The following is a 25,040-nucleotide window of genomic DNA, read 5'->3' as shown; positions in this document are numbered from 1 at the left end:
CCCTAATGCTAGAAAATACATGATATCATTACAGCGGTGGTAGCTTTCTGTCATCCTTGGACCATGTGAACAACATGGCCAGTGACTTGAACCAACAGAAGTTGAACAATTGCTGCAAAGTCCACCCTTAGCTGAGCTGTGAACAGACCTTCTGGAGCACCTCAGTCACAGCAATGGAGAGCTATCTATCATACATTGACATGGTAGAGAACGTAGTACTTGGATTTCTGCGCGCCTCTCATGAGGGGGACTGGGAGTTGCACCTTCATGGTGCTTTGCCTATGATAAGATGAATTATGCCAGGTACCTGTCCCCTTACTTAGCTCGGATGATGAACCTCCCAGAGAAGAATCCTTCTGTGTATGAGGCCTTCTAGACAGGTCAATTCTCAGTGCAGCTGTCTAGTAAATAACCCCTTTGGGCAGATCCCTGTGGACCAGGCTATTGAAGCCACAGTGAACAAAGACACACAGACTCCTGGAGACACATCACGGTTTGGTCTGAATACTGGAGCTATCAAGCATTACTACGTAACAGCTGAGCACCACAGTGCATTCCTGGGACAGTTAAGGGAGATAGTGCAAGGCAACAAATCAGAGTTTTGTCATGCAGAGCTACAGTGGCCAAGAATCCAGAAAGATGAGGAAGTAGTTTCAGCGGTGGTTAGCCTCATACATGAATGGGTCAACCCATTTGCAGAGAAGCGGGACCTCAATAGCATCTCTATGGCAAAGGCAGCCCCCAAGGACATTGCCTCCGACCTGATGAAGGCATATGAGATTGGTGAGCAATGCTATGCAACCTTCAAGGATGAGAGACTAGAGGAAGACCCACCAGCAAAGAAAGTCCATGACCCAATGAAAACCAACAAGCTGAAAACATTCAGTGATATGTGTAAGAAGAGAGAAGTGAAATCAAATGGGAGGGCGATCATCTTGAAAGTCTTTGTTTGGACGCATCATAGTGATGGCACAAGGGTGCAATCTACATATGGAGGATATCCTTTCTCATCCCCTTGGACCATTGCCCTGGGCCCTGTCCACACCAGAAGGATCGCTGAGAAAGACAAATAAAACTACTTTAGCCACAACCTTGCAGAAAAATGTAGCAGTAGAAGAGCAACTCCCAGGAAACTTTGCTACAGTGGTTGATGGAATGAACTTGGTCCAAAGAGTGAAAGGTGATCAAGTTATTTTCAGAGATGTTGCCACAACAATTCTGGGTCTGGCTCTGAGGGAAGGCAGTCAGAGTAGCAGAATAGAACCATAGAACATTACAGCATAGAAATAGGCCTCGTGGTCCTTCTTGGCTGTGCCAAACCACTTTTCTGCCTAGTCCCACTGACCTGCACCTGGACCATATCCTTCTATACACCTCTCATCCATGTACCTGTTCAAGTTTTTCTTAAAAGTTAAAAGTGAGTCCACATTTACCACTTCATCTGGCAGCTCATTCCACACTCCCACCACTCTCTGTGTGAAGAAGCCCACCCCCCCCATGTTCCCTTTAAACTTATCCCCCTTAACCCATGTCCTCTGGTTTTTTTTCTCCCCTAGCCTCAGTGGAAAAAGCCTGCTTGCATTCACTGTATCTTTTCCCATCATAATTTTATATACCCCTATCAAATCTCCCCTCATTCTTCTACACCCCAGGGAATAAAGTCCTAACCTATTCAACCTTTCTCTATAACTCAGTTTCTCAAGTCCCGGCAACAGCCTTGTAAACCTTCTCTGCACTCTTTCAACCTTATTAATATCCTTCCTATAATTTGGTGACCAAAACTGCACAAAATACTCCAAATTCGGCCTCACCAATGCCTTATATAACCTCACCATAACATTCCAAAAAGGCCAATGTACCAAAAGCTCTCTTTACGACCCTACCTACCAGTGATGCCACTTTTAGGGAATTTTGTATCTGTATTCCCAGATCCCTCTTCTACTGCACTCCTCAGTGCCCTACCATTTACCTCGTATGTTCTACCTTGGTTTGTCCTTCCAAAGTGCAATACCTCACACTTGTCTGTATTAAACTCCATCTGCCATTTTTCAGCCCATTTTTCCAGCTGGTCCGAATCCCTCTGCAAGCTTTGAAAACCTTCCTCACTGTCCACTACACCTCCAATCTTTGTATCATCAGCAAATTTGCTGATCCATTTTGCCACATTATCATCCCGATCATTGATATAGATGACAAATAACAATGGACCCAGCAATGATCCCTGTGGCACACCACTAGTCACAGGCCTCCACTCAGGGAAGCAATCCTCCACTACCACTCTCTGGCTTCTTCCATTGAGCCAATGTCTAATCCAATTTACTACCTCTTCATGTATACCTAGTGACTGAATCTTCCTAACTAACCTCCTATGGGGAACCTTGTCAAAGGCCTCACTTAAGTCCATGTAGACAACATCTACTGCCTTCCCTTCATCTACTTTCCTGGTAACCTCCTTGAAAAACTCTAATAGATTTGTTAAACATGACCTACCACACACATGACCATGTTGACTCTCCCTAATAAGTCCCTGTCTATCCAAATACTTGTAGGTCCTATCTCTTAGTACTCCTTCCAATAATTTACCTACTACCGACGTCAAACTTATTGGCCTATAATTTCCTGGATTACTTTTAGAGCCTTTTTTAAACAATGGAACAACATGCGCTAACCTCCAATCCTCTGGCACCTCACCTGTAGATACCGACATTTTGAATATATCTTCCAGGGCCTCTGCAATTTCAACACGAGTCTCCTTCAAGGTCCGAGGGAATACCCTGTCAGGTCCTGGGGGTTTATCTACTCTGATTTGCCTCAAGATAGCAAGCACCTCCTCCTTTTCAATCTGTATAGGTTCCATGACCTCACTAGTTTGCCTTATTTCCATTGACTCCATGCCAGTTTCCTTAGTAAATACAGATGCAAAAAACCCATTTAAGATCTCCCCCATTTCTTTTGCTTCCATACATAGCTGTCCACTGTGATCTTCAAGAGGACCAATTTTATCCCTTACTATCCTTTTGCTCTTAATACCTGTAGAAGCTCTTTGGATTATCCTTCACCTTGACTGCCAAAGCATCCTTATGTCTTTTACCCCTCCTGATTTCCTAAGTGTTCTTTTGCACTTTTTATACTCCTGAAGCACCTTATTTGCTCCGTTTCCTATACATGTCATACATCTCTCTCTTCTTCTTTATCAAAGTTCCAATATCCCTTGAGAACCAAGGTTCCTTATTCTTATTCACTTTGTTTTTGATCCTGACAGGAACATACAAACTCTGCACTCTCAAAATTTCTCCTTTGAAGGCCTCCCACTTACCAATCACATCCTTGCCAGAGAACAACCTGTCCTAATCCATGCTTTTTAGATCCTTTCTCATTTCTTCAAATTTGGCTTTTCTCCAGTTTAGATCCTCAACCCAAGGACCAGATCTATCTTTATCCATGATCAAGTTGAAACTAGTGGTGTTATGATCACTGGAACCTAAGTGTTCCCCTACACACACTTCCGTCACCTGTCCTAACTCGTTATCCTAATAGGAGATCTAATATTGCATCCTCTCTAGTTGATACCTCTATATATTGATTTAGAAAACTTTCCTGAACACATTTTACAAACTCTAACCTGTCTAGACCTTTAACAGTATGGGAGTCCCAATCAATATGTGGAAAATTAAAATCCTCTACTATGACAACTTTATGTTTCCTGTAGTTGTTTGCTATCTCTCTGCAGATTTGCTCCTCCAATCCTCGCTGACTATTGGGTGGTTTATAATACAACCCCATTAATGTGGTCATACCTTTCCTGTTTCTCAGCTCCACCCATATGGCCTCGGTAGACGGGCCCTCTGATCTGTCCAGCCTGAGCACTACTGTAACATTTTCCCTGATTAGCAATGCCACCCACCTCCCCACCCTTCATTCCTCTGCCTCTTATCACATCTGAAACATCGGAACCCTGGAACCCTGCCAGTCCTGCCCCTCCTGTAGCCAAGTTTCACTAGTGGCTATAATGTCATAATTTCATGTGTTAATCCACGCCCTCAGCTCGTCAGCCTTCCCCACAATACTTCTTGCATTGCCAGAGATCCGGCTGCCGCAGCTTGTCACAGGTAAGTCATTTGCCCCCCCCCCCCCCACCAGTATCCAAATCGGTATACTTGTTGAGGGGAATGGCCACAGGGGAACCTTGCTCTGACTGCCCTTTCTCCTTCTCTCGCCTGACGGTAACCCAATTACCTGTGTGCTGCTCCTTTGGCATAACTACCTCCCTGAAGCTACTATCTATAAACACCTCATTCTCCCAAATGATCCGGAGTTCATCTAGCTCCTGCTCCAGTTCCCTAACGCAGTTTGTTAGGAGCTGCAGCTGGATGCACTTCTTGCAGGTGTCGTTGTCAGGGACACCGGAGGTCTTCCTGACTTCCCACATCCTGCAAGAGGAGCATTCCAACTTCCTGCCTGGCGTTCTCTCTACTCTAAACAAACAAAACAAAACTTACCAGAACCTACCCTGTTCTCTGCCTGTTCACGCCGAAGCCTGTTGAGCCAAAGCCATCCCACTCTGCTCCCTCCACTCCACTGCCCGCTGTACATGGTGGTCTTTTTTTAAAAACTTTTTCTAAGCCTGTGCAGTCTAGCCTCTTTTACCCGAGCAGTGTACTAATAAAAAAAACCTTCTCTCTGAGATTCCTTACTCCTTCACTCTCGGCCTCTTGCTCCAATTAAAAAAAAAAGACTGTTGAAAATTCCTCTCCTTTTTAAACCTTTGGCGCTCTATGTCATGCGCCTGCGCAGTCTAGCCTATTTTCTCCAAGCAGTGTTAAAAAAAATTACTTCGCTCCGAGATTCCTTACTCCTTCACCCTTGGCCTCTTGCTCCGATTTTATGGATATTGTGTTCGACACATACAAGGAGAACTCTATCAAGAATAGTGAAAGATCGCTACGGGATGAAGAGACTGGTCATGAGTTGCAAGGTATCACAGGCACACAGATGGTGAGGCAGTGGAGGAGCTTCCTGACCAAAGTCAGTAACAAAAAGTCTCATTAGCTTCATAGTCCATGAATGGAGGAAGGGGGAGTACAGAGCAAAACTACAGGAGAAGATTCTGTGCGCAATTGTGAATGACAAATGTTACAGAATCACATCTCAAGACAGTGAGGATGTGTCAGCAATTCGGTGTCAACAAGAAGAAGCAGATGGCCGCCTACTTCTCCATGCTGCCCATGCCACAAGAGAGGGATACCAATCTGTAGTGATCTGCTCAGAAGACACAGATGTCTTTATCATGTCTTTAGCATTTTGTGACAAGATTGAGGCCCCATTGTTCCAGAAGTGTGGCACTAGAACCCGTACAAGGCTTGTAGACATCAGGAAGGTTGCTGCCACTGTTGGCATAGAGGTTTGTAAGGCTCTCATCAGGTTGCAAGCATATACAGGATGTGACACAAAGTGCTTTTGCAGGTAAAGGGAAGACAAGTGCCCTGAAACTTCTGACCAGCAACAGGGAAACTCAGGACACCTTAGAATTGGGTCAGGAATGGGACTTCTCCCCAGAACTGATGAACAAACTGGAGGCATTTACATGTCTCCTGTATGGTCCAAAAGCATCAACCACCAAGATCAATGAGCTCAGGTATCACCTTTTCTGTGCCAAAAAAGGTGAAATCGAAAGTCATCAACTCCCACCATGCAAAGACTGCTTAACAAAACATGCACAGCAAGCCAACTACCAGGCTGGTATATGGAGAAGATGTTTGGAGAAGGACCCACAAGTGCCAAGCCCTGTTGGCAGAGGATGGAAGATGGAGAGAGAAGTGGAAGCTGAACAATTGGTGGTGCACTGGATGGCAGGCCAGCCAGCACCCAGTGCCGTCCTGGATCTACTGGCTTGTAACTGTCCAAAAAAATATTCACTCCCAAGATGTATACATGTTGCAAATGGCCTCAGGTGTACTGGCATGTGTAGACTGGCAGACTGTGAGAACCAGGCATCCACCTCAGAGAGTGTGGAAAGTTCAGATGAAGATGTGGAAGACTTGGAAAATTATTAGATTATTAATAGGTTATGAAAGTATGGAAAGCAGTCTTTGATTAAATATATTCATTTTACAACCAAATGGGGCCTAGGTTATGGCGGTGTGGAACCCACATTTGAATTATTGTACTGTAATTCTATATGCTACGTCCAAAGCTTAAGTTTGATTTGATACAACAATATGGAATATATCATGACATTGATAAAACTCCAGAAATCTCTCCAAATGAGGTTTTTTACCTTTTGGGGGGGTGGGGTAACATTTTCTGCTGTACTGATGTTAATATGGAATATATACAAAAAGTGATTACTTAATTGAAGTAATAAAGCTACCACTGGTGCAATGCTATCACATATTTTCTAACTGTAGAGATGTATACCTTGCCAAAAGTCACTATGAGCATTATTCCCCTCAGATGGTACCGACCAACCCTACTGGCTCACGGACTAAGAGTTTTTAAACAATCTAACAATCATAATGCTATTCCAGACAACTTGGTACAAATGTAATTGCACTCACTTGAATTCCTCAAAGTTTAAGCTTGCAAACAGAATAATTTGTTAACATGCCCATGATTGCCAGCTGAGTTTGAAATTCATACTTATGAAGTCTTGGATTTAGAGATATTTAAACAGATGCATTATGAAACTCAGACTGGGACTTCTAGAAGATGTAGTAAAATGCATGAAACAGTGTACAGTGCTGTGTATCTTGTATATAGTGCCTAAAATTTTTGAGCAGTACTGTATTTTGGTTAAAACATGAAGGTGGTTGGGAAGCAGAAATAAGAGTACATAGCTTTGCATTAGTTCAGTAATGTTAAATATTGGTTGCTAACTGGAAAGACATAATATACAGTACTGCAAAAGTCTTGGTCTCATACAGTATATTTGGCTAGGGTCCCTAAGACTTTTGTGCAGTACTGTATTTGTATAACAGTTATTCCTCTAAAGATTATGAATTATTTTCTATTCTTTAAAAAACCTTGGTATAGAAATTCTTCTATATAAATATATCATTAATACAAATACCATGTCCATTAATGACTTGGATGTAAATATAAGAAGTATGATTTATATATTTATTATGGATAGCAAGGACTGTTGTCTAATGTTGCAGAATAGAACATAGAAAACCTACAGCACAATACAGGCCCTTCTGCCCACAAAACTATGTTGAACATGTCCTTACCTTAGAGCTACCTAGGCTTACCATTGCCCTCTATTTTTCTAAGCTCCACGTACCAAGCCAGGGGCCTCTTAAAAGACCCTACCATTTCCGCCGCTGGCAGCCCGCCCCACACACTCACCACTCTGCTGGAAAAGAAACAACAACAACCTACCCCTGACATCTCCTCTGTACCTACTTCCAAGCACCTTAAAACTATGCCCTCTTGTGCTAGCCATTTCAACCCTGGGAAAAAACCTCTGACTATCCACACAATCAATGTCTCTCATTATCTTGTACACTTTTATCAGGTCATCTCTCGTCCTCCGTCACTCCAAGGAGAAAAGGCAGAGTTCACTCAACCTATTCTCATAAGGCATGCTCCCCAATCCAGGCAACATCTTTGTAAATCTCCTTTGCACCCTTTCTATGGATTCCACGTCCTCCCTGTAGTGAGGCAACCAGAATTGAGCACAGTACTCCAAGTGGGGTTTGACCAGGATCCTATATAGCTGCAACATTACCTCTCGGCTCTTAAACTCAATCCCACGGTTGATGAAGGCCAATGCACTGTATGCCTTCTTAACCACAGAGTCAACCTGCGTTGCAGCTTTGAGTGTCCTATGGACTTGGACCCCAAGATCCGTCTGATCCTCCACACTGTCAAGAGTCTTACCGTTAATACTATATTCTGCCATCACATTTGGCCTACCAGAATGAACCACCTCACACTTTTCTGGGTTGAACTCCATCTGCCATTTCTCAACCCAGTTTTGCATCCTATCAATGTCCTGCTGTAACCTCTGAGAGCCCTCCACACTATCCACAACACCCCCAACCTCTGTGTCATCAGCAAATTTACTAACCCATCCCTCCACTTCCTCATCCAGGTCATTTATAAAAATCACAAAGGTTAGGGGTTCCAGAAAAGTTCCCTGAGGCACACCACTGGTCACTGACCTCCATGCAGAATATGACCCATTTACAACCACTCTTTGCCTTCTGTGGGCAATCCAGTTCTGGATCCACAAAGCAATGTCCCCTTGGATCCCATGCCTCCTTACTTTCTCAATAAGCCTTGCATGGGGTACCTTATCAAATGCCTTGCTGAAGTCCATATATACTACGATGATCAGTTGGAAAGTTGGGTGGGGCAATAGCAGATTAAATTTTATCCTATTATTGAGGTGTTGTATTGTGAAAAGGTGGTCAAGTGCACAACTTACCTACTAAATGATGGGGCTCCATAGAGTTGATGTGTTCAACGGAAGGACCTTGGGACACAAGTACTTAAATCCCTTGAAAGTAGCAGCATAGGTAGAGAGGGTGATGAAGAAGGCATACTAAATGATGTGACAGAATGTAGGAGCTGGGACATCACAATGTAACTTTAGAAAACATTACTTGAGCCCACTTCAGTTATTGTGTGTAATTCAAGTTGTCAAATTGTGGAAGGGTATGATTTCACTTATGTGAATGGAGAAGAGCATTACACAATTATAAAAGTTTTCTGTTGCTTTGTTTTTACTTTTCAGAGATAGCAACAAACCAATTAATATATTGACGGGGATTGACTATTGGTTGGATAATCTAATGTGCAATGTTCCAGAGCTTGTCATGTGCTTTCATGTTAATGGGATTGTACAGGTAAAATATTTTTCTTAATGGTATAATAGTCTTTAATTTTAGTCCAGTTACCATTTTTTGTATTTAAAATGATCAACTTCAGAAAGCAATAAACATTTTCATCAAATTCAGGAAAGATAAAGGTCCAGAAATTCCAGTAAATACTCTAAATATCTTTCTATCACAAATGACTTTTGTGGTCTCAGACTTTCGAAATTAACTGCAGTACTATAATGCAGATTCCAACTTTATTTCCATCACTACTAGTTGATTAACTTTTCGTTAACTTTTCCTTAACAGGGAAATTAGTCCAAACACATCTAATTTTTTTTGTTGCATTTGAACTCAGTCTTTGCCCTTGTCACTGATCTTCCTCACGGCCCCACTTCATTATTTGCCTACTTTCCATTGTAAACTTAGCAGAGGAAAGGCTAAAGAGGGTTGATCTGTTGGTATGCAAGGCTTGCACTGATGAGAGACATCTTGGACCACGTGTACAGAATTGCCCCAGCAGCTATTCATTATGTCTTGGGGGTACACGGGAATCTCTAGGCTAATACTTTCTGCTACTTGCTTCTCATTACTGCTGATGATTCCAAACTGCTAACTGGTGATGGTCATATTTGTTAATTATGCTCCAATTTATTTAAATTGATAACCAGTTTAAATGTAATTTTAATTAAACAATTTTAAATTTTCTTTCAGGTGATATTTTATTTTCTCCAATTCCAGTTTAATTAGTTTTACTCTTTTTTTTCCATAGCGATATGAAATGATTAAGACAGAAGACATTCCCAATTTGGATAATTCTAGCTTTTCCACAAAAGTGGTTAAGGATATCGCTCAGAATATCCTATCTTTTCTAAAGGCAAATTGTACTAAAGAAGGGCATACATATTGGCTTTTTAAAGGTGAGCTTTGAGAATTACAATAGAATCCTGGATCTTTTAGGATAATACTAAGCAAACTATACACTCAGTGATCCCTTTATTAGGTACACCTGTACACCTACTTGTAAATGCAAATATCTAATCAGCCAATCAAGTAACACCAACTCAATGCATAAAAGCATGTGGACATGGTCTATAGGTTGAGTTAGTGTTCAGACCAAACATCTGAATAAGGAAGAAGTGTGATCTAAGTGACTTGGACTGTGGAATGCTTGTTAGAGCCTGATAACGTGGTTTGAGTACCTCAGAAACTGCAGATCTCCTGGGATTTTCATGCACAACAGTCTAGAGATTACAGAGAAAGATGTGGAAAAAAAAACATCCAGTGAGCAGCAGTTCTTTGAGGGAGAGAAAAACACTTTGTTAATGAGAGGTTGGAGGAGAATGGCCGGACTGATTCGAGTTGACAAGAAGGCAACAAGAACACAAATAACCACAAGTTACAAATGGTGTGCAGAAGAGCATCTCTGAACACATACCAAATTGGTGGGCTACAGCAGCGGATGACCATGAACGTGTACTGTATTGGGTACAGGAGGTATCTGATAAAGTGACTACTGAGTGTATGTTTTTGTTTATTAATTTGTTTTCAATCATACGTTATTTTATTAAGTGTACTTTCAGCAACATTGTAGATTTTCAGTTGCTTTTTATATGCATTAAATCAAACAATTGTTCTAACTTTCTATATTTACATATCTATTCCCTATTTTAATTTGAAAACACAGTTGTTTCTGTTCCATCACACTTAACTCAAGTGGATTGCCTTCTCACTCACCACCTGGAATAAAACTATAATAAATCTGTCTAAAATTATTATACCTTTGTTGAAGTAGTGGGTAAGAAGGCAAAGTTCTACTGCATCTTGTTTTAACTGGTTTTATAAAAATATTTTAATATCGATGACTTAATCCACTCTTTTCCCCTTTGCCTTACATTTGTATCTTTTGTATGGAGAGGACAACTTCCAACTTCTATTTGTCTATCTTGCTTTGATCTGTTTTAAAAGTTTAATGTATAATGTCATTTATTTTAGGGTAGATCTCAATTTACAAAACTTTTCCCTTTTTAAAAAAAAAAAAATCCTTAATGCTGACTCTGGAGAGAAATATAATCAGTATTTGCAGACAATAGGAACCATGAATAAATAAGTATCAATCTTTAACCTACTTCCATTGTGTCCTATAGTGACATTGTAGGAGCCAATATTCCACTTTGTGATGAATGACATTTGAAATTTCAGGTGCAGTTACAGTATATCTGCAAAATTGCAATCCAGGTTGCCAGCTGTACTGTTACCACAGTTGACTTGAGCAGATCATAGACACTTGACCACTGCATTCCACCTCGCATGAACCTAACTATAGCATTGTAGGCCACTTTTTAAATTGACTGTAAAAACAGACTCAAAGGTTCATTTACTATCAAAGTATTGTCAAAAGGCAGGTAGCCAGTGCTCACCTTCCACATTCATCTCGATGTTTCAATCTCCCTCGTTGCTTTAATTGGCAAAATGGAATCGAGCATCGGCTCACTCCCCATTCCACAGCCTGCCTGCCATGAGGTTTGCGCACGCTGCCTCTGCCTCCCAAAATCCTCTTGGAGACTGCAGAGTACTGGAACACCAAAACAGTCTCCAAATAGCAAATCACAGGCTCCAACAATTTCAGAATCACACCCAAGACAAAAAAAAATGTAAAAGACATAAAAGAAGTGAAATATGTTTTCATGATCTATCCAGAAGGTGTCAACTGAAAGTGTTGTACACAAGTGCCATCTTGACCAGAAGTTTCCTGTAGGGAAATCTTTTGGGTCCACATTCATCTCAATGTATTATATTCTATATGGTTCAAGACAGCCTAAGATCTCCTTGCTATTTTCCTTGTAGGCAATGCTGAGTTTGACTTGTTTTAAGCATCTCTTAATCCACTAGTCAGGCAACATAGAAACAAAGACTTGCAGATGCTGGAATCTAGAGCAACAAACAATCTGTTGGAGGAACTTAATGAATTGAGCAACATTTGAGTGGGTTGGGGAGGAATTGGTGATGTTTTGGGTCAATATCTTGCATCCGGATCCAGGGTTTTGACTGGAAATGTCAGCAGTTCCTTTCTCCTCAGATGCTGCTTAGGCCATTGACTTCTGCCAGCAAATTAATACTCAGAAATCCTTGGGGTTTAAGTGAATATTCAAATTCCAATCTTCCAGAGATGTGATTTAAGAAAAAAAATCATGATCATACTGTACCTCCTAGGTCACGTTTTTCTCCCTTCAGACAGTAATTGTGTGAGCAATAACTTGATCAATAAGGTTCCACAGAGTTAACAATGCCTCTGGTTATCTGCTTAACATCGGACATCTAGTTGACAACATTTTTTATTCCCTGACACCAGTTTGTTCTTGTAATCCAAGGACTAAAGTGCTGTTGCTTAATTCAAGGCTTGCAACCTGTAGCACATAATGAGGTATGTAATTTCAGTTTCAGGCAGCAGTGACAATTCAAATCTAGGAAGATCCAAGATAACCAGAGAGTACATCAATTTCTCTCAGGATAATGTAAAGCTTGCAGAAATGAATAGCTTGTAAAAAGGCTTTTAGAAGTATTTTGCTACATGGAAGTATTAGGCATATTCAGAGGTGACAATTTCAACATGGAATACACTGGATAAGCTCACACAATGGAATATACCTTAATTCAGTGTAAAGAGTTTTATTAGATTAATAAAAGAGCTCTCTACTTGTCCACCAGTGACATTTCTAAATGTCATTCATCACCTACACAGGAAGAACTCTTGCAAACAATATTGCAGACTCTGAACTCGGACATATTAGCACCACCTCCAGCTTGCTGCCCCTACTGCCACTTGGGTTTGCAAAGCTCATCATTACCATATAAAGCTACAAGATAGAAGCAGGAGTTTAACTTGCCTTGTTATCTGTTCTGAAATTCAAAAACATTATAACTGATCTTACTAAAACCTGACTGAAATTTGCTTCCTTGTGCTAATTTTTTATCTCATTGTGTATCAAGAATGTATCTACCTCTGCTTTAAAAAAATTTTCTGTTGAGGAAAATTTTTAAATGTTTAAAAAAAAAGTCACTTCCATTGGTCTTGCATGAGGCTGTGTTCCTTGAATTATTATGTGTAATTTTTATTATCTTAACACAAGATGTGCTCAATATTTTATTTTTGATACCACTGATTTATATCTTTAGGCTTTTGATTAATATACTTGCCCCAGTTTTTGAATTGAGACTTAAGGTAAAATGGAATTTTGATTTATGCATTTTTACTTAATGCAGTGTTTTCATGGATGGAAAGCAACAGATATCTGTGTAAATATGATTTAGCATGCCTAATCAAACTTAAGCTTCACTGTAAATGGATCTTTTAAGAAATTTATCTGATAAAATTGCCTTTCTGGAAAGTCCTCAATTGTTTTTGTCACTTTTAGCAAGTGGAAGTGATATTGTAAAACTCTATGATCTGACAACACTTTGTGAAGAAACAACTGAAGACAAATATCAAAATCCTTTCACAATGCCTGTGGCAGTTTTGCTATACAAGTAAGTTTCCATTTCCTTCTAACTATCTGAGGCTTAACTAAAAGTACCTTACTGGTTTGGGTCGTTGAAGACAGCAATTTGCCTTAAAGTTTCTATGCTAGTTGTCATTGTGTCACTTCCAATCTTTTATTCTGCATGTGATAATTATTAACTCTGGTTGCTTGCTATGTTTAGCATTTATCTTTTCACCCAATTTTGACCTTTATAGTGACAGTGGTTTGCTTGTATTGAATGGCTTTCTTTCCTTTTTACATTTGCTTTAGAAAATTCTGTTAATAATATGTACTGTATTGATCCTGAGTTGATCTTCTGTTGTATCATGACATACATTTTGCCTTAATAATTTTAAGCTGGTTGATGAAAAGATATTGAGTAGACAGCCAAGTATCCCCATAAATCTTTTGCAATACTACTACTACGTTGACTCAGGCCTAGGGGGCCGGCATTGTGCACGATGATGGACTCTCCACTTCTCCCTCTCCCTCATCAGTGTGTTCAGTTCATCTACATTAGCCGCGCCGCTGTCTTCTAGGAGCGTGTTGACCATGGTCTTGGGAGGGTGCCCAGGGTTCATCCTCCCGTGCTTGGGCTCCCATATGATGACTAGGCTGGCAGGTAGCTCGGGGTGGCGTAGACAGTGCCCCGCTAGTTGCAGTCTTCTCACCTCTATTTTAGTGGTGAGTGTCAGTAGGTCGTTACAGAGCTCGACGTTAGTCATGTGCTGTTGCCAGCCCATGTCAAGAGCCATCTGGAGCATTCATGTATAGCAACCATCTAGAGACTTCCGCATAGTCTTGGTGAGTGTCCACGTCTCGCATCTGTACGTGAGAATGGACTCTATGTCTGCTATGAAAATCCTCTTTTTAAGCCCTCTGGTCAGGTTCAATTTCCAGATTTCCTTCATGTCGTTCATAGCCCTCCACGCCAGCACCTTCCGTATCTTTGTGTCCTTCTCAGAACTCATCATTCTTGACCCGAGGTACTTGTAGTCAAAGACTTTCTTAATGGTATCATTCTTAAAGGTCTTGAGAGTACCTTCGTTGCAGTTAAACACCATGTACTCTGTCTTTTTAGCGTTTAGGTTAAGTCCAACTTTATTGCACTCAATTTCCACTTTTGTCAGTAGCTGCTGTACTTCCTCCATCTGGTCAAAGAGCAGGACTATGTCATCTGCAAAATCTAGATCTGTGAGCGTAACTGGTCTAACCCTTTTGGTTCGTCCTGGTTTTATGGTGTTATGTACCCCGTAACTGGGTTGCCAAACCAGCAGAAATGGATCACTCAGTTGGAGTCTGGATTACTAGAACTACGAAAGTTTTATTAAAGAAACGAGCAACACAGTAATCGAAAGGATAAATGCAACAGTTCAGCAATGATAAACACACATGTGCACAGAATTAAAATAACAGGATCAATCAATCTCTATCGTTGTCTAGGGGTAAATGACCAATTTCAAAGTGATGCAAAGTTCAGTCCAATTTAGTTCAGTTCGCAGTAATCGTTGCCGTGGCGATGGACAATGTGGGGGAAGGAGAGAGAGAACAAGAACGAATGATCATTCAACACGGCTTCCACACACAGACCTGCGATATTGCTCACAAGCAGCTTTCAGGCGAGTCCTTTGTGATGTCACCTGAGGTCACCGACTGTGACCCCTCCTCCAGATGCGGTCGATCCTCTGCAGTGAACCTGGCACCCAAGCAAGGGTAGACACACACCGGGTTCCCGCTGATCGTACCTTTCCACCCTGTGCGTCTATGGCTTGGTTCCGTAACCAGCCTTCCAAACGACTCCCGCCGACTTGTGGGGGAGCACCGCTTCCAGGGTCTCGTTACCTCGTGGTGTCGTGTGTCCGTTTTTATCCCCCTGCTGGGGTATTGCCTGTCCATCACACTTCAAACAGTTCAGGGTTCAAAGGGGGAGCCGATCTTGACAATACCCAGACTGATGGCTCCTTCATTAACATCTCCAAATGCTGCTTCATTGTGTTCCTTATCTCTCCTCCTGAGGACAGGTGGCAGACCAACTGCTGATGCCACTGGTGCTAGCCCAGGCCAGCTAACATCTTAATTTATGTGTATTCTTGTCACACTTCCCCCCTTTAAGGATTTTTACCGGGGTAAAAATTACAAACATGAGTACATTATTTGATACACACAAATATACATCTTTATCAGCTATTTGGCTAATACAGAGAGTTTGAAGTTGTCAACACCTGACAGTCAGCCATCACATTTTCTGTTCCTTTTTATATGTGTTATTAATAATCCCTTAGACCAGGCTCCAACTTAGCAAACTTCATAGTGGCCAAAAACACTGATGAATTGCGATCAATGTAACCTCTCATTTGGTTTTGTCCCGGACCACAATAACAAGGGTCGTCCCATTCCGACTTAGTTTTCTCTCGCAAAGGCTTAGTAGGAGGGGGAGGGGTAGTGACCGCAGAGTTATTGCAAAACTTCCTACAGTACCCCACCATCTCCAAGAGCCTTCTGAGGGCCCTCTTGTCTGTCGGGGTTGGGAGGTCAGCGATAGCCTGCACTGTAGCTTGCATCGCTGCCAGCTGCCCGTGTCACCACAATTCCCAGGTAAGTGACCTTCGTGTGGCCGAACTCATTTTTTTTCAAGGTTCACTATCAAGCTGGCTTCAGACAGCCGTATTAAATTGCCAATACACACCTCTGTGTTCGTCAGCCCTTTAGTCACTGAATTGCTCATTCTATATGGTTTTGCTTACTAGGCTGACCTATTGTAACAGACACCACCCAACGTCCCAGTTCCTTGCATCGCCTCGGGACAATCAAACACACGGGTGCGAGTCGTTTAATTACTTCTCCTAAAGAGTCGCTTTGTTCGGGGATTAAGGGAGAGACCTTATCAGCAGACCTGGCCAAAACAATAGCCTTCTGCCATCTGGTCGATACCATACTCATCTTTTCAAAATGGTTTTTCTCTCTTATCGGGGGGACCCTAGCTTCATTGATTTCCACGCTAACCCTGACTAGGTTTGTTAGCATATCAAAAGCCTGTGACCGTCTCAGTTCGCGTCGGCCATAATCAATAACATCCTCCCCCCGGGCAGCCGGTAAACCTCTTTCATGATTCCACCAACTGTTTGCTCCAGCACCGCAAAATGTCCATGGGGGGTACCTTGTGGGCCAGGTTAAAAATCTCATCCTCATAACTCTTTTTCACCACCCCCCCATTCCTCATCTGCGGGTACTGTACTTGATTTCCCTTTCTTCCTTAGTACTTCCTCCTCCGCACAATAGCCTACTAGTTCCCTTGTTAAGTCTGTGTCAGAGAGAGCTGTCTCTGCCAAAACCATCAGCCCCTCATCTCACTCCTGCGTCTGCACAAATTCTTTCCTGGCTACTGCTATGTCTGTCCCAGCTCCCTCACTACCTCTTGTCTCACTACACTCCTTCTTTTCATTTTCTACCCCCGTCTCGTACAAGACTGGCAGAAACGTCTCAGCTAAATTCACTACCGCAGTCCCGTGATGAACCGGTGAGTTCATGGGCGGGGCCTCAATGCTGGCAGGCTGACCTGTCAATCTCACGACTGGGAACACGATTCCCCCGGCGATGTCATTACCGAGCAAGACTTCCACGCCTTTCATCGGTAATTCGGACCTCACCCTGATCGTGACTACTCCAGAGACCAGGTAGTTTTGTAAGTGTATCTGGTGCAAAGGGACTGACTCTGTCCCCTCCCCAACACCTTTTACCTCTACCTCCCCAGTCTGGGTCTCTGAGCTAAATTCTAATACACTCTTCAGTATTAGTGACTGACATGCTCCCGTGTCTCTCCAGATCCGCACTGGAACTGGTTTTAACCCCTCCTTCACTGACACCAATCCGGCCGAGATAAACCTCTCGTGCCCTTCCTGAACTTTGGCAGACCTGTCCTTCCCTAGCGGTTCGTGTACCAGCTCGATACAGCCAGTCAAAATTGCCGTTTTTCCTTTTCCCATCTCCTTCTTTGGGGCAAAGCACCTGGACGCAAAGTGTCCGACTTTCCCGCAATTATAACAGACGACCCAGGAGACTTCCTGCCAGACTGCTCCCGGTCTACCTTATCCTTCTCACTAGTCCCCGGCTTACTTTCTGACTTTTCCGGCGGACTCTCCCCGCCATCCTGACTACCCTTCTGGTAGCCTTTACTCGGGGCAAACTTCATTTTATGCGTCAACGCATACTCATCCGCTAACTTAGCAGTTGCGGCTAACGTGGCTGCCTCCTTCTCATCTAGGTAGGATCTCATACCCTCAGGGACACAACCTTTAAACTGCTCAATCAGGATCAGCTGTAGCAGTCTGTCATAATCCCCCTCTACCCCCTTCGAGGCGCACCAACGCTCACAATATGTCTGCATCTCATGGGCAAACTCCAAATACGTGCGGTCCCACTGCTTCCTCGCATTCCGGAACCTCTGCCGGTATGCCTCCGGGACTAACTCATAAATCCTGAGGATGGCCTCTTTCACCACCTCATACCTCTGGGCATCTTCCGCGGACAAAGCGGAGTAAGCTTGTTGGGCTTTCCCTTTCAGTACACTCTGAAGTAAAACAGCCCACTTATCCCTCGGCCAGTCCTGACTTGTAGCCACTTTTTCGAAATGGAGAAAGTACCGATCCACGTCGGTATCGTCAAATGGGGGAACCAGCCTAACCTCCTGGGTCGCCCGGAACCCTCCACCTTGGTTCGGCACGAGCCCCTGCTCTGCCCTTATCTTTAACTTCTCCAGCTCGAATTCCCTTTCCCTCTGTTTCTCCTCTCGCTCCCACTGTCTCTGTCTCTCCCTCTCTCTCTCCTGCCTTTCTAACTCTCTCTCTTGCCTTTCTAACTCCAACTGTCTGTCCCTCTCTTTCTCTTCTCACTCCAACTGCCATACCCGGAACTCGTGCTCGAGTCTCAGTTTTTCAAGCTGTACCTGTACCGCGTCTCCAGCAGGTTTTTCAATAGACACCACCTCCAACTCGCCTTGGGGAAACACACCTTTTGATACATAGTGCTTTACGATAGCTCTGTGTATCTCCTCTCTCCTCATGGTCGACTTCCCCTTAGCAAGATTCAACCGTTTGGCCACAGCTACCAATTCCGATTTCCTGGCATCCTCTAATGCCTCCAAGGTCGGCGCCTTTATAAATTCCTCAGCCTCCATCTCTGCTGTTTGTCTTTTCTTTCTTTCGGGAATTTTGAACCAATCAATTTACTCCGTCCCAAATTTAGCGTTCAAAATCGCGGACGAGAACCCCACTTATGTTGCGTACCCCATAACTGGGTTGCCAAACCAGCAGAAATGGATCACTCAGTTGGAGTCTGGATTACTAGAACTAAGAAAGTTTTATTAAAGAAACGAGCAACACAGTAATGGAAAGGATAATAAATGCAACAGTTCAGCAATGATAAACACACATGTGCACAGAATTAAGATAACAGGATCAATCAAGCTCTATCGTTGTCTAGAGGTAAATGACCAATTTCAAAGTGACGCAAAGTTCAGTCCAATTTAGTTCAGTTCGCAGTAATCGTTGCCGTGGCGATGGACAATGTGGGGGAAGGAGAGAGAGAACAAGAACGAATGATCATTCAAAACGGCTTCCACACACAGACTTGCGATATTGCTCACAAGCAGCTTTCGGGCGAGTCCTTTGTGATGTCACCTGAGGTCACCAACTGTGACCCCTCCTCCAGATGCAGTCGCTCCTCTGCAGTGAACCTGGCACCCAAGCAAGGGTGGACACACACCGGGTTCCCGCTGATCGTACCTTTCCACCCTGTGCGTCTATGGCTTGGTTCCGCAACCAGTCTTCCAAACGACTCCCGCCGACTTGCGGGGGGGCACCGCTTCCAAGGTCTCGTTACCTCGTGGTGTCGTGTGTCCCTTTTTACCCCCCTGCTGGGGTATCGCCTGTCCATCACACTTCAAACAGTTCAGGGTTCAAAGGGGGAGCCAATCTTGACAATACCCAGACTGATGGCTCCTTCATTAACATCTCCAAATGCTGCTTCATTGTGTTCCTTATCTCTCCTTCTCCTGAGGACAGGTGGCAGACCAACTGCTGATGCCACTGGTGCTAGCCCAGGCCAGCTAACATCTTAATTTATGTGTATTCTCGTCACAATGGTAAAACCAAGTTTGTCATGATCTTTGGTAACTTGACGTAGAGCGTAATCAAGGACGATTATAAAGATGTAGGGTCCCAGAGTGTCTCCTTGCAGCACACCAGCTAGGAACTCGAACACTGCTGTTTCTCCATCTGGTGATACAACTTTCGCCATGGTTTTGGTATAGCTGGACTCTGTTGCTCTCAGTAGATGGTCTGGCACTCCGTAAGCTTTCAGGATCTTCAGCATTTTACCTCGGTGAATGGAGTCAACAGCTTTGCGAAAATCGATGTAAGTAAGCACAGCTGGTAGGTTGTTCTTCTTGACTTCCTCAATCCTATGGAGAGCAAGTATTTGCATTACTGTTGTGCGCTTCTGCCGAAAACCATTCTGATTGAATCTTAGCTTTGGATTAGCCCTGTTTGAGTGCATATTTGGCCTTCTTCAGTTCCTCAGTGGTGAATGGGCCGTCATCGATGTCGACTTGCGTTAGTATTGTGGGTATGTCCTCTTCTTCTTCTCTGATCGTTGGAGGGCTTCCCAGCAGGTTCTTAAAGTGGGTAAGCCATGTCTGGACATGTTCCTCTGCTGTTTTACCACTTATTTGACCTGATGGGGACATCTTCCATCTACTGATCTCATTGACTAGCCGCCATGCTTCTCTATGCTGCATGTCTTCATTAGCAGCCTCTATCTCTCTAATCCTCTCAGCTAGTTCCTCTTCCTTCAGTCAGTCGTAAGTGGCAAAGAGATTCTTCTTTGCTGTCTTGAACTTGTGTCTTAGCTCTTCTGTTTCGCTCCTTCTAAGTTCGGCATGACAAGCATTGACCACGCTTCTTGCTGCGACGACGTCAGGATGTTTTGAGATCCAGCTCTTCTTGATTCGCTTCACAGTAGGCAAACTCTTCATTGCATCTGTGTGTGCGTCTATGTGCCGTTGATAGCGGTCGGTGGCAGTCTCTTCCTCCCCACTTTCCATTGGGCCGAAGCGATTTCTCACCTCCACTGTGTACTGGGCTTGAAGAATAGGTTGTGAGGAGAATGCCTTCCAGTCTACCTTCCCTTTGGGACCTGTGGCTTTGGGTTGCTGTAGGCTCAGTCTCACTTGCATTGACGCTACTCTGTGGTCGGAACTGACAGAGTTGAAGGTGCTGTAGGCTTCTGTGTTGATCACACAATTATGCCATTTTGTTCTTACAAGGATGTAATCAAGCTGTTTCCTGTAGATGGAGGCTCTGTTTTCATATGTCCACAGTTTACCAGCTCGCTTCTTGAATTGTGTGTTGGTGGCAATGAGACTGTGTTCCTGGATGAAATCAACTAGATATTGTCCATTTCTGTTGGTAAAGTCTTGGTATGAGTATGGAACATCTTCCAGTCTGACCTGGGCATTAAAATCACCGAGCACAGCCAAGAAGTATGTGCCGGTATTGAAGTGACAGCTTCGTGAAGTTTACTGTAGAAGGCCTCCACCTCCTTCTCTTCGCTGCAGTTGTGCACAGAAGTTGCCGGGTTTCCGTCGAATTCAACAATAAGGATTCTGTCACTGACTGAGACGACGCCCCTCAGTGCCTTCTTCGCCTTGCAGTTCAACATCAGCCCTACTCCACCTTGTGCTGATGTTGTCGGCTCTCTCCATGCAGATGAGGTGCCTTCCCTCTACCTCTGTGAACCTTATCTCTTTGTCAGGGTGTACATGACAGTGTTCTTGGATCCCCAGGATGAAGATCTCATAGCTGCTTGCCTGTGATACCAACTCTGTGCATAGAGGCAAGAGGCGGATGGTGTTTATGTTGAAGGTTGAGATGATCGTTTTTACCTTACAACGCAAAAGAGGCGCAGTTCGCTCGGCCTCCCTGTCAGACTCAACCCTCCCCGTGGAGTTTGAGGTTGCATCTTCACACTGCCTGTCTCGGCCTGAGTCTGGGCTTTCTGCAGAGTTCCTGAGCACTCCTGGCTCTAGAAGTATAGGGTTTGTTGACTTGTCTGTCATAATGCCTAACAAAGCGTGAAACAAAAGACTGTGTGGCACGCTACTCCTCACACAGACAGTAGGTGGCTGTTGACTCACAAAGAGTTCATCCGCCCTTTGACAGGTTTTGTTTTTAGTCCTGCTGGGTGCCTACACACCCTCCTCTCTGGTTAACAGAAGTGCACCAGGGGGTGTGCCAGTTGAGTCGCCGACAACCCAACCCGAGACAGGTTACGTGGTACCAGTAGCAAGGCAAGGCCCTGACCTGACACAGAAATAATGCAATGCCAGTGCATTAATCTCCTTTGCAGGTTGGTATGTTTTCACATTGCACTGTAATTATTTTATTATAATCAGTTTCTTAGTTTTCATAAACTTTCATTTAAACTTAATTATGTAACTTAGATATCTGAGTCCATGTGTTTAAATCTTTAAACCCTGCTAAATGTTGAATGACTGTTCTGCATTTCATCATAGAAAACTTAATTATAGCCAATTACACACTTGATCTCACGATGAAAATTCTCTTTATGACTTTCGACAGCAATTCTATTAAATATCTTTAATTTTGACGATAAGTATGCATTTTTGTGTTTTGTTGTGGTTTTTACTTCTGAAAGTCTAGACAACAATCTAGCTGAGATAATTTAAATTATGGATGGACATAATTGTCATTCTAATTTCAATATTGTTTGCAAAAGCCTATCTGAAAATGTCAGCAAAATAAAAATGGACAAATTGAAGATGAATGAGTGGTTTGTGTTTGTATGTACAGTGCCTATGAGAAGTATTCACCCCCTTGGAAGTTTTCATGTTTTATTGCTTTACAACATTTAAATTACAGTGAATTTGGCTTTTTTGAAACTGATCAACAGAAAGACTCTTTCCTGTCAAAGTGAAAACAGATTTCTACAAAGTGATCTAAATTAATTACATTATTAAACACAAAATAATTGATCGCATAAGTATTCACCACCTTAATATGACACAACAAATCATCATTGGTGGAAGCCAATTAGTTTTAGGAGTTATATAAATGAGTTAAATGGAGATCACCATGTGCAGTCAAAGTGATTCAAATGATTGTAGTAAAAATACATCTATATCTGAAAGGTCCAGCTGCTGGTGAGTCAGTATCCTGGCAAAATCTACACTATGAAGGCAAAAGAATACCTCAAGCAACTCTGCGAAAAAGTTATTGAAAAGCACAAGTCCCATTACTACTTAACACCTTTAATTGAATCTTGCAGAGAAAAGAAACTCCACCTTCCTGGAGAGAAGCGATTATTTCAGTTATTCCTAAAGAGGGTAAAGATAAACTAGAATGTTGCAATTATCAGCCAATTAGTGTTCTTAATTTAGATTACAAACTATTTACATCTATATTAGCGCGCAGATTGGAAAAGCTCTTACCTGGCCTAATCCATTTAGACCAGACTGGATTTATTCAACAAAGACAAACACAGGACAACATAAGGAGAACTCTACACATATTAGAACAGGTTAATAAGAACGAGACAGAGACAATGGTAGTAGGATTAGATGCTGAGAAAGCTTTTGATTCGGTTAGTTAGGCATTCCTATACAGAGTGTTAGGAAGATTCGGCTTACAAGAAAAGTTTATTAAAGTAATTCAGACTCTATATGACAGCCCTACAGCTCGAATTAAGATAAATGGGGACCTCTCTGACTCCTTTATTTTAGAGAGAGGCACTAGACAGGGATGCCCAATTTCTCCTCTCCTTTTCGCGCTATATATTGAACCGCTTGCCCAACTAATAAGACAGAGCGAAATCGTAAGAGGTATCAAGGTGGCAGGGATTGAACAGAAAGTGGCATTATTTGCAGATGATGTTTTAGTCTATCTGAGTGAACCAGAAAAATCATTTACAGGATTGTTTACGCTGTTGGATGACTTTGGGAAAATATAAGGTTATAAAATAAATGTAAAGAAAACACAGGTTATGTCCCTAAATTATACACCATCCAAAAAATTGCAGGATACATATGATCTTAAGTGGGAAGCTAAATCATTAAAATATTTAGGAATAACCCTGCCGAAGGATCTTTCAACGCTGTCACAGGTAAATTATGGGCCATTAATCTCAGAGATAAAAGCAGATATGCATAGATGGAATCTTATCCCCTTTTTAAGTTTAAATTCAAGGATAAATACTATAAAAATGAATATTCTTCCTCGGTTACTGTATCTTTTCCGTACTTTACCTGTGGAGGTGGATGATAATCAATTCAGGGAATGGGACAAATGGATTTCCCGCTTCATTTGGCAAGGAAAGAAACCTAGAATTCGATATAACACCTTACAGTTAGGGAAGGAAGGAGGAGGTATGGTTCTTCCTTGCCTGAGAAATTATTTTTATGCCTCACAGATAACCCCTCTGTTATATTGGTGTAATAGGGAATATAAGGCTAGATGGAAGGAAATAGAATTTGGATTGGTTGACAGTTTTCCTCTACAGGCCTCAATAGCTGACAAAGGATTGATGGCCCAGTTGGAAAAATTTAAAAACAGTTGGATAAATCTTACATTAAAAGTATGGCAGAAGGTGGTTAATTCATGTGGAATTAATAACATGTTAAAACTCTTCAGATGGTGTGCATATGATACCGAATTCCTTCCCAACAGAGGAGATAAAAGATTTGAACTATGGATAAAGAAAGGTCTTACAACCTACCTCTCATTTATACATAAAAGAGTATTACAAAGTTTCCAAATTCTGCAGGACAAACATGGCCTAGAACATAATGACTTACTTAGGTATCTTCAAGTACGAAATTATGTTAACCAGAGTTGCAGATATACAGACCTATCAACAGTAGAATTAGAATTTTTCAACAATCTTAATTCAGCTTGCGGTTCAATGCCTAGTAAATCAGTTTCTTGATTATATAATGCACTCTCCCATGCTAAAAATGTAAACACATTGTATATTAAAGAGAAGTGGGAGAAAGAAGCGGGGTTGGTCCTTTCAGAGGAGGCTTTGGGGAAAATATACAGCTTTCAGTGGTCTTCGACTAATTCTTTGACTTGGAGAGAACATTGTTGGAAAAATATTGTAAGATACTTCAAGATCCCATATCAGGAAAAATATAAAGATACAAACGTGACGTGTTGGAGAAGATGCGGCTCCAAGGAGGCAAATCATTTCCATATTTTCTGGGATTGTCCTAAATTAAGTCTATATTGGGAAGGTATTCATAGAACATTAGTTAAGGTACTTAGGACCCAGATACCTCTGAACTTTGAGACCCTCTATTTGGGGCATGTATTGTTTCTTGAACAGAGGAAGATATAAAGTTGCTGCAGGCCCTTTTAGCGGTAAGTAAGAAATCAATCACTAGAAAGTGGCTAAATCCAAAACCACCTACATTAGAAGATTGGCACGAAATTATCTTGGAAATATTTAAAATGGAAAAGTTGACTTATTCCCTGAGAATTCCAAAAGAAAAATTGTATCAAATCTGGAATAAATGGATTGAATATATAACCCCAATGCGAGCAGACTTTAGATGACTCTCCTAATGATTTATACTGCTCTTCTCATCAAATCAGTAATATTGCTAACGTAAGCACCCCTAGTCTAA

General features: G+C 42.3%; 1 protein-coding gene across 2 annotated transcripts in view; it reads left to right on the top strand.

The window, feature by feature from the left end:
* The window catches only part of edrf1 (erythroid differentiation regulatory factor 1), an 87,503-nt gene that overhangs the window by 24,100 nt on the left and 38,363 nt on the right, over window positions 1–25,040 (top strand). For both annotated transcript variants that reach the window (XM_063071833.1, XM_063071834.1), the window contains 3 exons: window positions 8,741–8,852; window positions 9,595–9,742; window positions 13,238–13,349. In XM_063071833.1, the coding sequence (XP_062927903.1) occupies window positions 8,741–8,852; window positions 9,595–9,742; window positions 13,238–13,349 (372 nt within the window). The remainder of the gene's footprint in view (window positions 1–8,740; window positions 8,853–9,594; window positions 9,743–13,237; window positions 13,350–25,040) is intronic.

Source organism: Mobula hypostoma, chromosome 19 (genome assembly GCF_963921235.1).
Source record: "Mobula hypostoma chromosome 19, sMobHyp1.1, whole genome shotgun sequence".
NCBI classification, from domain to species: Eukaryota; Metazoa; Chordata; class Chondrichthyes; order Myliobatiformes; family Myliobatidae; genus Mobula; species Mobula hypostoma.
Note: the sequence above shows the minus strand (reverse complement) of the source record. Positions and strands in the feature narration are given on the sequence as shown.